The 16,065-nt window shown below is 32.3% G+C and overlaps 1 protein-coding gene across 1 annotated transcript; it reads left to right on the forward strand.

Annotated features, from left to right (window-relative positions):
- Window positions 1–492: 492 nt before the first annotated feature.
- LOC131852373 (excitatory amino acid transporter 3) lies at window positions 493–15,895 on the forward strand. Its single transcript, XM_059203045.1, has 8 exons — window positions 493–770; window positions 1,709–1,888; window positions 9,905–9,996; window positions 10,321–10,504; window positions 12,136–12,369; window positions 12,750–12,941; window positions 13,582–13,716; window positions 14,208–15,895. The coding sequence occupies exons 1-8, from the start codon at window positions 505–507 to the stop codon at window positions 14,368–14,370; spliced, it is 1,446 nt and encodes a 481-aa protein (XP_059059028.1). The 5' UTR covers window positions 493–504; the 3' UTR covers window positions 14,371–15,895.
- The last annotated feature ends 170 nt before the right edge of the window (window positions 15,896–16,065 follow it).

A 16,065-nucleotide genomic window follows, 5' to 3' on the forward strand; every position in this document is an offset into this window, starting at 1 on the left:
TCGATACGAACAATCACACTTATGAATACAAAATGTTTGTGTTGTGCGAGGAACCGAATGCGCGACCATCGGTGGTAAGGCGGTGTACTAAACCACTAGACCACCAAGGCCGTCTAACTAAAATAGGCCTATACAAGAGTTTTCTACAAGTTTCTTAGAAAAATAGCCTTACGGTACTTGATGGTTGAATATGAGTTGCCTGTAAATAAAATACTTAAGACTTATTTACAAATTTCTTAAAAAAGTATCCTTAAAGCACGTGATATTACAGTACGGCGAGTTACCGATGGATAAAAACTAAGATACTTTTAATGTTTCCGTTTCGAAAGGCATAAATTGTTAAGGAATGATGTTGGTTTCTTCCTGACCTTAAAACGCGTATACTAGTCTAATATTATATACTAGTTTAATACGACCAAATAACGTCACGGGTAATCAAGAATAAACTAGTCAAGAATAAAATAAATATTATTATATTGTTACAGAAACAACGGCGACTCAAACATGCCTCTCCAAATCCGACGAAACGGGTGTCCTGCCTTTGTGCGGGAGAACCTGCTCACATTGATGACTGTGATCGGCGTGGTGGCTGGCACGCTCCTGGGCTGGGGTCTGAGGGTCTCTGGGTATGAGTGGTCTCGGCGGGAGGTCATGTACTTCCAATACCCCGGGGAACTCTTTTTGAGGATGCTCAAGTGCTTGATAGTGCCATTGCTAGTCTCATCAATCGTGTCGGCGATAGGATCATTAGATCTTAGTCTTTCTGGCAAGTGAGTTAAATTTCGTTTTATGATATTTTACAAAATTTGTGTAATTTGCAAAAGAACTAAGTTGGAAGAGTTTCCCTCTTCGTACTTCGCAGATATCTTGCATATTTCGTTGCAAATAGTATGTACCGAAAAAGCTAACGAATTAGTTCGCAGAACAGCAACAAACTAAATTGATACACTATTATTCGGTTTATTACAGCTATTATCTATGACTCTATGGTGTATAAGATTGTACACTGCGGTGCTTCACGGGATAGTCAATAGTAGCGAGTTCGATACCCGCTTAATGCAAATTTGTGTGTATAATGATATGTTTTCTCAATGGTGTATCAGATTAATACGTTCGAGTGTTTCACCGTACAGACGGGTGCGACACCCGCTCAATCAATGTTGTGTTTGTAATGATATGTCTTGAATATGTATTATCTATGTATGTATATAATATTAACAAAAAGTAACTTCAATAATTGATATTCATTTAACGGTTTCTTAATATGATTTTCATTTATTTAACAACTCAGTTTTGAACCTATACTAAATAAATAGCATATATGAGATTGAAGGTATTAATACGGGTTGCATTAGGTTTAATTACTTTGTTAGGGCAATCCGAAGCTCGCCGGGGAGGTTTTAGGGTCTGGAGGTGGCGTGCAGACACTATTCTCTGCACGCCTAGATGGAGGTCCCTTCGATGGGAACCATGCCGGTGGTCTTGGTGAATGCTTGCGTATCCCATGACCACGGCGATAATGTCGAGGAGGTAGAGGAGGAACAGTCGTCAGGTTTTTAGTAGGTAGGAGTCCGGCTGTATCCATTCTTCCCTTGGAATGGTTCTCCATGAAGGATTTTCCTGACGTGAAAAAAAAAAGGTTTAGTTACTTTGATAAATCAGTGGTAAAAGCCGAATAGATTTATAGAAACCATTATGTTTTATACAGGGTCGGTCTTCGAGCCATCATGTACTACATGACAACGACAATTTGCGCCGTGATGCTGGGTATCGCGTTAGTTACAACCATCAAGCCCGGCAAAGACCCAGAGGCTTTCAAGCAGCCAAACACCACCAAAATTATCACCAAGGACACGCTTACTTCGGACACGTTATTGGATCTCATAAGGTGTACATTTTTTGTAATTATTAATATAGTAAAATTTAAATAGTAAGTTCGAAACTGGCGGATACAAAAAAAATATAGAAGAAGGTAATTATAGCTAGTTAAAAATGCAAAAAAAGATTTATCCCGGATCTTTACTCTATGGAAAATAAGCATAACTTAATAAATAAAAAAAAGTATAGCTCGATGTGTCGTTGTTGTCGTTGGGTTATGATTGTTATTTTGTGCATAAATAAATGTAATTGTTTATGAATTATATATTACAAAAATTCCCTATCGCTATCGGTATTTTGAGCTTAAAAAAATATATGTCAATCTATATTTCAGACTGACACTCTAGTGATAGAATCACCGATAACAAATTAAAATTTGTAACTTGCCACGTTTATTTCAAGTTTTTTACCACCAGTTTACAATGATCTCAACTATGGGGTAGTTGGAATCATTGAACTGTTGTAAATTGTAGGATCTAGGATGAGAGTTTTGAAGATATAGAATAGAACATTTGTTAGATCACATATCACAACACAACAATGATGAGGCTCACAGCAACATATAAATGGTAATAAAAAAAACATTAAACTAGAGTTACCAAAATTACAAGAAACAAAGAACAAGATACCTAATCTATTTATTTATAGGATGAAAAACTCTAAAACGTGCATGTAACTAAATTTAATTCAATAGAAAATATTTATTTTTCTTCGACTCTGTAAACAAAAAGTTCTGACATCTAAAAGTTCTCAATTTATAATTTGTATGGTTCTGCATATATTTTCCAAAAGACGAACTATCCTATTTCGACGGCATGGAAACAGGATGGCGAAATTAAACCGCAATATAACACTTATTACGAGAATTAAGCAAATGAATTGTTGCAATTAAATTAAACACAGTATTTCAAACGATGTATGTAGTGCCAATTTTTAGAGTGGCAACCGTCGCCTATACAAATGAGCAATGCCACGAAAATCATGTTATCAAGTGACGCGGTAGGTACCCGGAATATTAAAGCACGTAGAGCCATGATATCTTAATATTCCGGCATGACTTTTGTAGTCCTCCGGGTAATATTATACTGAGATGGGTTCCCGTGTACTCAAACGTTTCAGGCCGTAAAAATGCCGACCATCTGTCAAAGTTAGGGTAAAAACCGTCCAACAAGGCCGTGAACCCTTCTGTAGTTTGCCTCGTTGCCTAAAACTGGGACATATCAAACTAATAAACAAACAGGAAGCACTGAATCACTAGCAGAATATGCCAGGATTAGTATATTCAATTAGAATCTAAGCTAATCGGGGCGATTAGCTTGTTAGGGATTCTAATTACATAAAAACTTTTATACAGTAATGAATTAATGGAAAGATATACTAGATATAATAGATAGATATAAATACCAGTATCATAGATATGGTACGAACATACAATATCTGTAATATATGATCTCGCATTTGAGATAATAATAATTTTTACTACAAATTTTGTTATGACAACACAGTTGTTGAATGTTAACTACAAATAAAATTTGTTCACTGGCAGGGTAATGTAGTAATTAGTTTTAGAGTACAACGGGACCGGCATGTACTTTTAGTTTGTACAGAAGTCCCTAAATTTTAAAAGAAATAAAAAAAAATACAAATAATCTCACTTATTGATTTCAGATATAGTATAGTCCATATAATGTATTGGTTCTAATAATGTTTGTGAAAACAGTATCTAAATACTTTGCGTGGTTTGAAAGAAGTAGGTAAGTAGATAAATGGGCAGATAACGTCATTATTACCTATAAATATTAAAAATAGTAACAAACATATTAATAGTGGCAGTGGCAATCCGTGAGGAAGTAGCCATTATTATTGCTAAAAGTTGCATATAGATGGCGTGATTGGTATCGATGGAATTCTTCATAGTTTTGCAAACGTTTTAAAAAACAAAACTGTGTTTACAAAAATGTTTAATCAATTTTTAAAAAGTTATATATACATGTTAAAATGAAATAATGCGTTTAGAAAAGTAATTTTCATATATTTACTCATTTTGTTATTTTCAGTGCTAATACGGGGCTCAATGTTTTCAAAATGCTTTCATAGATGGCATTGTTGTCATTTGTATCGGCCTAATTAAATGTCTTTTTTATATTTTCCAATAATAAGCACTTAATATATCATTATTGTAAATTAAACATATAAAAAAATTTTAAGTAAATTAAAAATAGCCGAACAAGCAAGTAATACTATTTCCAATAATACTTATGTATGAAGTGTTGTCATATTAAAAATAAATACATGTATTATCGATTTTTTTTAATAATCGATAACAGGATTTTATTACAGCGCATTATTCGATGATGCTTTTAATGAGTCGTTGTGAACAGTAAATTTTCATTATTTTGTATTAGGTATAGCAGTGTTCCGTTTCAAAGAACGGAATATAGTAGTACATTATTAGTGTCGTTGGTTATTTACATTTGTACTAAAAATCGATTACATAATAATTTAAAATATCGAGTACGAATCGTAGTTGTCTTTGAATACTGGCAAGATTAAAATAGTATTTAAAAAAAAGAGAGAAATCGACCCTAACTCGAATACCATAAAGTTGATTTTCCTTTCTCATTAATATCATAGCAGTTTGTTTTTAACTTGCGTATGACTCTGTGGTATTATGTTTAACGTGTATTGTTATTGTACGGTGCATACATTTCAAAAATTATATTTTAATGTAGGTACATACATTTCTTTCATACATTTCATACATTTCATACATGTCAAAAATTATCTTTTAATGTAGGTACATACATTTCTTTCATACATTTCATACATGTCAAAAATTATCTTTTAATGTAGGTACATACATTTCTTTCATACATCTCATACATTTCAAAAATTATATTTTAATGTAGGTACATACATTTCTTTCATACATTTCATACATGTCAAAAATTATCATTTAATGTAGGTACATACATTTCTTTCATACATCAAAGATATTATTATTGTAGATATCGAAAGTTATGTATACAAGTAATTCTGAATATTATCAAGTTCAAAATAAGCACACAGCAGGCTTAGATAATAGAGTAATATTACTTGTAATAAAAACATTTGTGACACCCATATGTATACATATTACATAGTAAGTACTTACGCCCGTGCCGTGAGACTCATCTAAGCATACAGCGCATGCGCGTCGTGCGGTAACCGCACCGACGGACCAATAGGAGCGCGCCTCTCGCGCATCCAGAAAGTTCGCGACTAATGGACGGTATAGTAGTAAAGCAATGAGTGTTCCAGTGACATCATTATAATATTTTCTCGTTAAGTTTTATTGCAATATACATAATTTCGTACTAAGTAACGTGTTCCCCCGTTACACATTTCTAACGTGTAACGGGCGTGAAAGCGAGACAAACAGACAGAGTTACTTTAGCATTTATAATATTTGTAAGAATATCGCTATTAAAAATAGGGGTTGGTGAAAGACGGGCCAAAATTTAGGCGTGTATGTAACATTATAAATAAATAAAAAATTGTCCATAATACAAAAAAAAAAATCAGGGTAGACCACCCCTATGACTCAGGGGTATAAAAAATAGATAACAACCCTACCTCAGACCTAGCAAGTATACATATCAAATTTCATCAAAATGTGGGAGAAATATGGCAACTAACACTGTGATACGAAGTTTATATATAAGATATAGCGGAATTCTCATTAGGGAAAAGAGGGGTACATCGTAGAATACATGAGGTATATACCAGTAAATTCATTGTAGCTAAAACCAGTCTCTTACACATAACGATTGAAATAAAAAATCTTATAGCCCGATGTTGATACGTACGAGTATAAACGTATCAAAATCGGGCTATACGTATAGCGCAGACGCGTTACAACATATCAAAAAAATAGGCATGGAATGTAAAATAAACCATAACATAATAGGTATATACATTGGCACATAAGCCATAACTGCAGAGTGTCGGCTAACGATATTATACCTACACATTTACATTGAATCTTGAATCGTCCCTAATGAGGTACACGATACAGTTACCTACATATCTTGTATATACCTATCTTTGCAAAACAGATGTCATGTAGACTGAATTGACTGCCATCTATTTTCGTGCTTTGTTACTAAGCACCCACTAGTAATCCGAACTGCTTCAGATCTAGAGACATCTAGCGGCTACGACGGCGAAATAAAATAGCCCGAAGAATAGCCCGAGTTAGGAAGGAACCATTTTCTTGTATGGGATGGGGTATCTGTATGTAATATTATGTTATCTGTGATAGTGGTGTTCGAGACTTCGTACATTTTCCATTGGTTTAAAATGTTTGAACCACGAATAATACCAATGAATAATGTAAACAATATACAGCTCCATCTATTATTTTATTGATGAATTAAATTATAAATTTGTAAGTGGCTAATTAAAAAAAATCATATAACTATAACTCGCTTTGCGAGATATCTTTCTCAACTTTATTTAGCCTATATGTTGATCGATTTTTAACGACAAATTCTGTTTACACATCATCGTAATTTTCCAGATATTTTTACGTGAAAGCAGAAACTGTCAATTTTAATGTAATGGTATAGAAGATGTCTCTTTCATTATATTAGGTAATTCCTTGAATATGACCGTTTTGTGTGCATGTAATAATGCGTAGTTTTACAATGCAATCCTACTTCAAGTCGACAATTGCATGATTCAATTCACTGCAGCTTCTTAACACCTCATTGTAATTCCATAACACTACTCGCAATAACATCTGTAGTTTGCTGAAGAACGTGACACATTACGGTTTTACTTGCAAACATATCAGCTAAATCCGCAGTGTTCACGCAATGTACTCGTAAAACAATATGTTATCAGTGTAATTGACAATTGTACAGTAAAATGATCCCGGTGACGGTTCCCTGGTCGTCAGTCTTCATTAGTGCGCGCTATTTATATAACGCCCTAGATACGCAGATCCAGGGTTGTCACTAGCAGAGTTCTTAGAAATGTATGATATAATAGTTTCAATTAGCTATGGCCTTATGAGATAATGTAGGGCATTCTTTAAATTGTACTAGCATATTAATTACTAATACGAAATTCATTTTGTATTTTAATTTTATTTTGCTCATAATGTAAAATTTTACATTATGAACAAAATAAAATTAATAATATCTTTATTAGTCTTCATAAGATATATAGTATTTTTTTTGCTTATATCTTTTCTTTTAGATCCATAAGTAGATAAATAACAATAATGATTTTATCACTCGTAATTTGGTCTAATTTTATTAAAATAAACAAGCCATATCTGAAATAGATTATTACGAAGAAATTATATGGAATAGATTTTTTTGAAATTAAATTATATAGATTTTTTTCTTTTGTGACATTGCCAACCCTAACTAAAAGATCAATCCAATAAAGCGATGCGGTAGATTGGCGGAGAACAAAATGCCAGGTGTCTACGTCATATAAAATCTTTTTTGGCACCGTACCTTTATACATGTATTGGTTTAATCTTATTGGTATCGACTGAACATGATAATTATGGAGTTATTTGTTTAAAAGTAAAAAAAATGCTTTTTTTATTTTTACGCCACTTACTCTTGTTATTCGATTTGGGCGTCCCACTTTTAAGTCTTATTTATCTTAAAAAATCGGTTGAAAAAAAGATTCTTATTAAAGCAGATTTTATTCTTTTTTTTCTCTCTGCTCCGGGGTTCCGACGATTAAAAATTATTCTTTAAATAATTGAATATTGTTTCACATCCTTACCAACTAACTAACCGACTTCATTCTTATTGGTTGTTATAACATTGCTGAGGAAATTATGTAGAATTGCTTGTACAAAAGATGGGAGATAACAAAGGACGCCTAAGTACTGGCAGGTCTTGTAATGCTGAATTCAATTAGAATTGATTCTAACCATCCGGAGTCGCCATGGCAACGGGACTTCGTATCGTTTGCTCAATTTCGAGGATTTTTTGGGGCATATTGTAAAATTGTTCGTTACAAAAACTGTTATTATAATATCCGCTAGTAGTTGAACATACCTTTATCATAAAAAACGTGAAGTTTTTTATAATACCACCAACTTAATCGCCTGACTTTATCTAAAAAGTAATACTAGTTAGTAATGTAGGTACCTAACGGAAAAAATTAAGCTTTGAAAACAAAACTTATATATCATTGTCAAGTCCCAATTATATATACACAATCCGATAAAACATTTAAGAAATAAAAAAAGTATTTTTTTGTTTTCATTTATGAAATCACACTTTATTAGTAGTAGTAAAATATATAACATTTATTCTAATATGTAAAAAAAGATTTAATAATCCCGCCATTTTACAACCTTTAATTGTGAATACATGTAAAATGGCGGGAACGGTTCAACGGAAATCGGTGAATAAACGAAACATTTTAAATTACTTAAGCCTTATCACGTGATCAATATTTATGTATTTTGAAAATAGAATATTTTTTACTTAAACTCAGTTCGGCTCAAGAACTGATACTTTCGTGAAAGCTGAAAAACATTTCAATCAATTATGTTTTACATACACATAAATTCAATTGTAATTTAGTTTATATGGTTGAAAATACACTAAGTTTTTTTCCGATATATAGAAATATGAATACGATATATGATGTAAGATTTTGATATCTGTTTAACACGTAATTTAGGTATTTTTTTAATTACTTCTACAAGCTGGTAGGTCACAAATATACCATGTATGTTATAAATGTAGGTCAAATATATATCTAATTTCATTTAAATATATATGGAATAAATATAATAGTGTAAAATAAAAAGTATTAATACTTCGCAGTAAACCAATACACATATATATTATATATAATTTATATCGACGCATTAGACACGTGCCATAAATCTATTCCATTCAAAAAACACAATACGAACGGAAGCAGTCCACCTTCAATCATTCACTCTAATCGTCGTCGGCGTAGATTTACTTAGCTGGAGCCCCTGTTCAAAAGAATCGTTCTCCATTTGACAAATTCGCAGTCATTTGTTCAGTATCAATCAAGAAATCAATTGTATGTGAACTGTCATACGAGTACGAGTTTTTTGGTCTAATCTATACATATAAATAAAATTGGAGTGTCTGTTTGTAATATTGAAATTGAAATCGTTTTTTACTACATGAATAAGACCAAAATAACATTTTTTATAATTTTTGTCTGTCTGTCTGTCGGTCTGTTTGTTCCGGCTAATCTATGAAATGGCTGGACCGATTTTGACGAGACTTTTTTTGGCAGGTAGCTGATGTAATAAGGAGTAACTTAGGCTACTTTTACTTTAGATTTTTTTTATTTTAGAAAAATAAAGTTAAATTCCACGTCGCGTGTCCCGCGTAGTCGCGGGTAGAGCTAGGAAAATTATATAATAATAATAATGATAATCGTCATGTTTATTTGTCTCAAATAATAAACTAATACAATTGCTGCTTATAATAATACTAGCTGACCCCGCAAACATTGTTTCGCTATATAAATTAAAAACGCTATTAAAAAATAGGGGTTGTTGATAGAAAGGTGAAAGTTTAGGGTATGTATTCTTAATGCCATATTATAAAATAAAATATTTGGGGTGAACAATCGTTATCACTTAGGGGTATGAAAAGTAGTTAGTAACTGCTTATCAGACCTACCGAATATGCATATAAAATTCATCAAAATCAGTCAAGCCGTTTCGTATTCGACAATTTTCTACTATTATTTTTTGTTTTTCCCACTTCCTTCGTCTGTCTTTCTCATACCACTCACTCTTTCTGTTACTATTCCTTTTTTCACATTATTATTTTCTAAAATCTATATATGTATCCGTGAGGTGATCACAGATCTATACTATACTATACCGTGTTGAGGATATTTAAATTCAATGTTGTGTAGGGCTTTCGCTCGAATTAAATTACGTTATTAATATTATATCCTACGCAGAAGAGTTAATATTTGAGTAACTTAATGGTTTTGTAATTTATTTCAGGAACGTATTTCCAGAGAACATTGTGCAGGCTACGATAGCGACGTACAGAACTAGGTTGGTGTATGACAAGAATGACAGCAAAGCGATCAAAGGTATATATAGATACAGATTACTTCCAATGGTCACGGGTTCGATTCCTGTTCGTGGTATTTTAATGACTATGATTGTTTTTGCTTAGTTTGAGACTAGATGGTGATGTGTTAATTGTCTGGGATATTATTATTATATTATAGATATATTTGTATGACAACCGTGAAATTTTGTCAGTTAGGCTATCGTGGCTATCGTTGAATTAACTAAGATCACTTCCAGTGACTTCGCGTAGTTGTCCATTTAATATTGTCAGCAATGGGGTAACTAGACCCCAATACTAAGAATCCTCTATCCTATTATGTTTAATACTACTGGTATTTTAGGTAATCTGGAAACATATAAAATCGAGGGTGACTACCAGAGCGGCAGCAATGTGCTTGGTTTGGTGTGCTTCAGCATCGTATTGGGCATAACACTCGGCAAGATGGGGGATAAGAGTCGTCCCCTCCAAAACTTCTTCCATTCTCTCTCTGAAGCTATGATGATTATTACTGGATGGGTTATATGGTGAGATTTTCTATATTATTGTGTGAAGTTAGAGTTTAATTAACTATGTATTTATATATAATACAAATTGTTAGATTCTGTCTTAAATAAAAAAAAAATATAAATGGTCTATAAAACACTTTGTTTGTGTTTACGGCCTCTTTTGACAGGACTGGCTGGGACTTGCTGGCCGCTTAGAAGATGTAATTAGGACAGACAAAACAATTGACGAGACACGAATACGACAGATACAAAGACGGTCGACAATATAAGATTTTAAAAATTATATTTTTTTTATTATAAAACAAGCTCTCTTCTTTCATTGCCAACGACAATAGGCCGACCAGCAGACTGTTCATTTGTGTAAACAAAGAAAATATTCTAACAATATTGTTCTATACAATTTCTTACAACGTTTGTAAATGATATTAAACTTTTTGTAGAAAAACTTAAAATTAATAGTGCTGACCATATTATCTGATTGCGTAGCAGTTTCTGTGTTGATTATCGCATGTCTCTTACTTGTTGATGTGTATTTATTTAAAGCAATATTAATTCAAAAGAGCAATATACAAATTTCTATTATTAAAACTACAAACATCACAAAAAAGTACAAACTATAGCAAATTACATTAAAATATAATAAATAAAGTATAAATGAATAGTCTTTTAGAAATTCTGGAACATTTATTAGAGACTATTATGAAAGAAGTAAACAGCAATAAAAACTTAAATAAATTATCTATGTAGCTAACAGTTTTTATCTGAGATTAATGTTTACCTACAGCTTCAGCATCACGAATACTTTAATAATTGTAACTGCGAACCACGCAGCGTAGCTTGTAACTGCAAATGTTTCATTCAAAATCAAACATCATCTGTTAAAAATCATCCATCAGGGTTGCTAACAAATGTTTGTAACCACGTTACATATTAATGCACACACAGAGTTGAAAAGAGTTCAAAGTTCGAGAAATTAACCCATGTCCTTTGCGTGATGTTAGATTAATATTCATTAGTAAATGTAATTTTATTACTGTCACAGTATCGTACGTATGAGCAATGAAATTAGTTATGTAACAACTACCTGTATTATATATTTTCAAATGTATGAAAATGAATGGTGCACCTGCCTGCGCTAATGATTTTCTGGCGGAGCACCAGTAGAAGATGATAAGTTGAGCATGAGGTGAGGTCAGTTAGCCCATTCTAGTAACTTCACCATAGTTGATTCTAGGTCAATCTGACATAGTACATTGCTAGCAATGAGATTAGTAGTCCAAATTACTAACAATTCCCTTCCCCTCAAATCTATATATATACCTATTGATTTTTAATGACCTAAGTTTGAAGTCTTATTCATAAAAAATATATAAGTAGGTCAGACATAAGTTAACACTATTGGAAGCATAAAATCGCATATTATCAAGTATACTGTAAAAATGGATAATAAATATAGGTACTATAATGTAGTAATATGTCAAAGTAATCACAGCACCGCCCCGGCAGAAAGTCCTATCGATCCCACGTCCAATTCAGACGGGGATCAAAATTAAGATGGCCTGAAAAAACTAAAGTCATATTCGTCATGCCGTCAACAGCATTATAGTAGTTCGAAAAAAAGGTATATTGTATAATCTTCTTTATTTCAGGTTGTCTCCACTCGGCGTTTTCTTTCTGGTGACCGCAAAGATCATGGAGATAGATTCGTTCTCGGAGCTGGTGGGTCGATTAGGATTGTACTTCATGACGGTACTCCTCGGACTGTTCCTCCACGGCTTCGGTACCTTGAGTATCCTGTTTATTCTGGCTACTAAAAAGCTGCCATGCCGTTATTTGGCCAAGATGGGACAAGTCATGGCTACAGCGTTTGGTACCGCTTCTAGGTATGTCTTTTAAAAATATTTGTTTCTAATTTGTCTAGTGCTCTTAGGATTAGCTGTGCTTAGTTTACGTCTAGTTGGCATTATATGATATGTAAGCAATTATTTATACAATTGACCTTTTAACATTATTTATTAAAAATAAATTATGTCCGTTGGTAATTTCAAATTAATAGCTTTTCACTAAACTGAAATAAAACACAAAAAAAAAATATTTAATCGATTTTTCTTAAAGCACACACTTACACTTACACGTAGAATTCTAATATTTTAAGGAGTGACTTAGGCTAACTTTATTTTTGGAATATTTATTTAATTTAATAAAACAAATTTTAATTTTCGAACGAAGTCGCAGATAACAGGTATTATCTGATTATTTCCAGTTCCGCAACGATGCCAATAACTATCGGCTGTTGTGACGACATGGGGCTGGACCCTCGCATCACTCGGTTCGTGATCCCCATCGGCGCCACCATCAACATGGACGGCACTGCGTTGTACGAAGCTGTAGCAGCCATATTCATTGCCCAGTTGAGGAAAGTCGAAATGTCATTTGGAAAAATAGTTGCTGTCAGGTGATATATATTTTGTTTTTTTATTATTATGTAAACTGATTTTGGGGTTTTTCTTACCAAACATGTAAAACTCATTATCTAATAAATAAATATCTATACATATAAAAAAAATTGTTACTGACTGAGAGGGATCTATTTAAATTGCTTTTATCAGCGCTTGTAGGTAAACACAACTTAGTCAAGTGAGATGTATGATATATTCAAAATAATATATTAATGTTAAATTAATTAAACTGAAAACTCAAATTTAAAACATTAGTTCAATGCCGAAAGCATTGCATAAAAATAAAAATAACATTGTAAGAGACGCGAACCCTTAGTTGAAAATACAAACTGTAAATTTTCCGTAGAGTATGTTTTCTACACAAATGGATGGCCAAATCTTTTCTATTTTTTTCAAAAGAGATTTTGTATTCATCAAAATTATATTTCAGGTTTTTTCGTTCTTCAAAACCAAAACCTCATCTTCTATAATTCTTGAAGGCTCAGGCATAATTTTTAGAGTCATTACAATTCAGCACAGACTACTTTATTGTTTTTCTGTTACTACAGACTAAGGAACATTACCATAATGTCTAAATGGCGCCAGCTGATTATAACAGTTTTGTTCTATAATTAACACTTTTTTCTCTATTTGCAGTGTAACAGCGACCGCTGCTAGTATAGGCGCGGCAGGCATTCCGCAAGCTGGCCTGGTGACCATGGTGATGGTGCTTGATACTGTCAACTTACCTGCTGAGGACGTCTCCATCATCCTTGCGGTCGACTGGCTGCTGTGAGTATATCCATCCAAATGGTTGTTTTACTTTGGCTATATACGTTTTGTATCTTGACGGTCTCGATGACTCTGTCTCGGTCTCTCCCGACCATTAGAAAGCTGTATGTTAACTGTATAGCAGTTAGCATGCTTTCTAATGGTCGGGAGTTCGATTTTTATACGATAACAATATTTTTATTAATACTTTTGATTGTAATTGGATTGGAAAACAATCTGCCAGCCCGGCCCACCTGATGGTAAACGGCGATAACCGTAACCTAAATATATGAAGAATACTACGAACTGTAAATATTTCAGGTTATCATGTGAAATATTTCTTATTTTACAAATGAATAGAGTTTATAGGCGTGTTTGTTATATTAGAATGTCACCATTTGCATATTTTTTCTTGTTAATAGAACTACCAATTAATGTTTTCTTAGTTTGTTTTTTAATTGATTAATATTATTTATATTATAAACTTAATTTAGTTTATAAATACGTTACAGTGATCGATTCCGTACAACAATCAACGTGGTCTGTGATGCATTAGGTGCCATCATAGTAACGTCACTGTCACAAGGAGATATTGATAAAACGCGCGCGCACCAAAACGACCGAGAGGTGGCATCCGCACAAGAACTCACGGAGCTAGGAAAAGTCGAGCATTAGACGAGTGACAAAACGTCCAGCTAAATAACGGTTACTGACAACCGTTTTGTGTTCGTATAACAATTATAACGTTAACGTTATTTTACGCCAGGACAATAACGTAATTAACGTAATAGCATAAATTGTTCTGTTGTGTGATTCTACGGTGTTTGTTAGTAAAATGTTTGTGTATTGTTATTAGTCTTTGAAATTGAATAACATGTTTGTTTGATAATTTTATTGGCAGAAGCAATGTGAGGATAATGTCTCCGTATTATATATAGTAAGTTGACAATAAATTTAGTACAGTTTATTTAATATTTTACTGTGTAAAAAAAGGAAAATTTCTGTAAAATAAGAAACGTATAAAATACATTTGATGTAATTAGATGTAACGATTACGTAATTGTCACGTGAATATAATGTGTCAGTGTGTTCTAAATGTGCCATTATATATTATACTCGTATTTAACTATCAATAAAGTTTATATAAACGTTTTCGCTGAGTTGCGAGCAGGTTAATTCTACATGATAGTACTTAAAAACTTTTTCATGATTTCTCAAAAAATATTCGATTATCTTGTGACGATTTTGAGATATCGTGGAATGGATTTTGAGATTAATTTCTTATAGGGAAATAAATGTTACAAATAATTTATATTAAATATTTCCTTCTACTTTAACTGATTTAAGACAAAACATGTCATACATGTTATGACATGTGAACATGAACAAATTTAGGATGAGTTTAAAACGACAAATATTTTTGTATGAATATAATTTATTTGGATGCACTAAAACTTTTCGGTTTTATTAAAAAGTGCCATAATACAAGTCAAAGACTTGGTTATCGTTGTTGTTATATTTTATTTATAGAAAACATTATATAGTGTTGAATTGACTATCAATTGCATTATTGCATTCCATTAAATATATTATGCAATCATTTTTGCACTGAAGTGTCTAAAGATTTTTAATATTTACTTCATTGTTGTACTGTAGAGTATTTAAATTATTATATATATAATATAAAACTTTGTGGTGTAATACGTAAAGTAGAATGTGAATATAAAAATCGTTCATTAGTTTTTAAGTGGTGTTGTTTTATAGTAAAATGAAGACGTCTGGCCAAAATCTATGTGTTTAAAGTCAAGATTAAATGTATTTATTTATTGAGATTTATATACTGTATTACGATCACTTACTAGGTAGACAATATAACGTATGATATTCTTAGATCAAAAATGTTTATGATTAACTTATTGCAGCTAGCTCTAAATTCTAGTTATTTTGATAAATTATATTTCCGACTATATTCTTACTTATATAATCATGATATGTAAACACAAAAATTGACCAAACTGATGTACAAATGATATATTGGTAGCAACTCTTTTATTAGTAAATGTCTGTTAAACTTTGATATATCTCTATATGGAAATAGTTGATGTGAAATATTTTAATAAACACATATTGTGTGAATTATTTATTAATAACAGCCCTCCTTTCCTTACCATATTTACTAATATTGTGACTGTGGACGTTCCTGGTAATCATGATACTACTGATTCGATCTGATAAATATTTGTGTCTGATATCCCATTTATATGAGCTGAGTTGCAACTAAAAATGTTACAGAAGGGGGGGGGGGGGGATGTTAAACAGACGAAGTAGAGCAGGCCAGTTAGCTATGAATAAAAAATATTCAAAGGTAAG

The sequence above is a fragment of the Achroia grisella genome, unplaced genomic scaffold (assembly GCF_030625045.1).
Source record: "Achroia grisella isolate CSIRO2021 unplaced genomic scaffold, CSIRO_AGI_Agris_v1 utg848, whole genome shotgun sequence".
Lineage (NCBI taxonomy): Eukaryota > Metazoa > Arthropoda > Insecta > Lepidoptera > Pyralidae > Achroia > Achroia grisella.

What these genes read in the sequence shown, in the direction of transcription:
- LOC131852373 (XM_059203045.1), top strand. Translation starts at nt 505, where the DNA reads ATGCCTCTCCAAATCCGACGAAACGGGTGTCCTGCCTTTGTGCGGGAG. An exon ending in TGACAGCAAAGCGATCAAAG is followed by an intron (nt 9,997 to 10,320) that starts GTATATATAGAT and finishes CTGGTATTTTAG; the next exon opens with GTAATCTGGAAACATATAAA. An exon ending in GCGTTTGGTACCGCTTCTAG is followed by an intron (nt 12,370 to 12,749) that starts GTATGTCTTTTA and finishes GATTATTTCCAG; the next exon opens with TTCCGCAACGATGCCAATAA.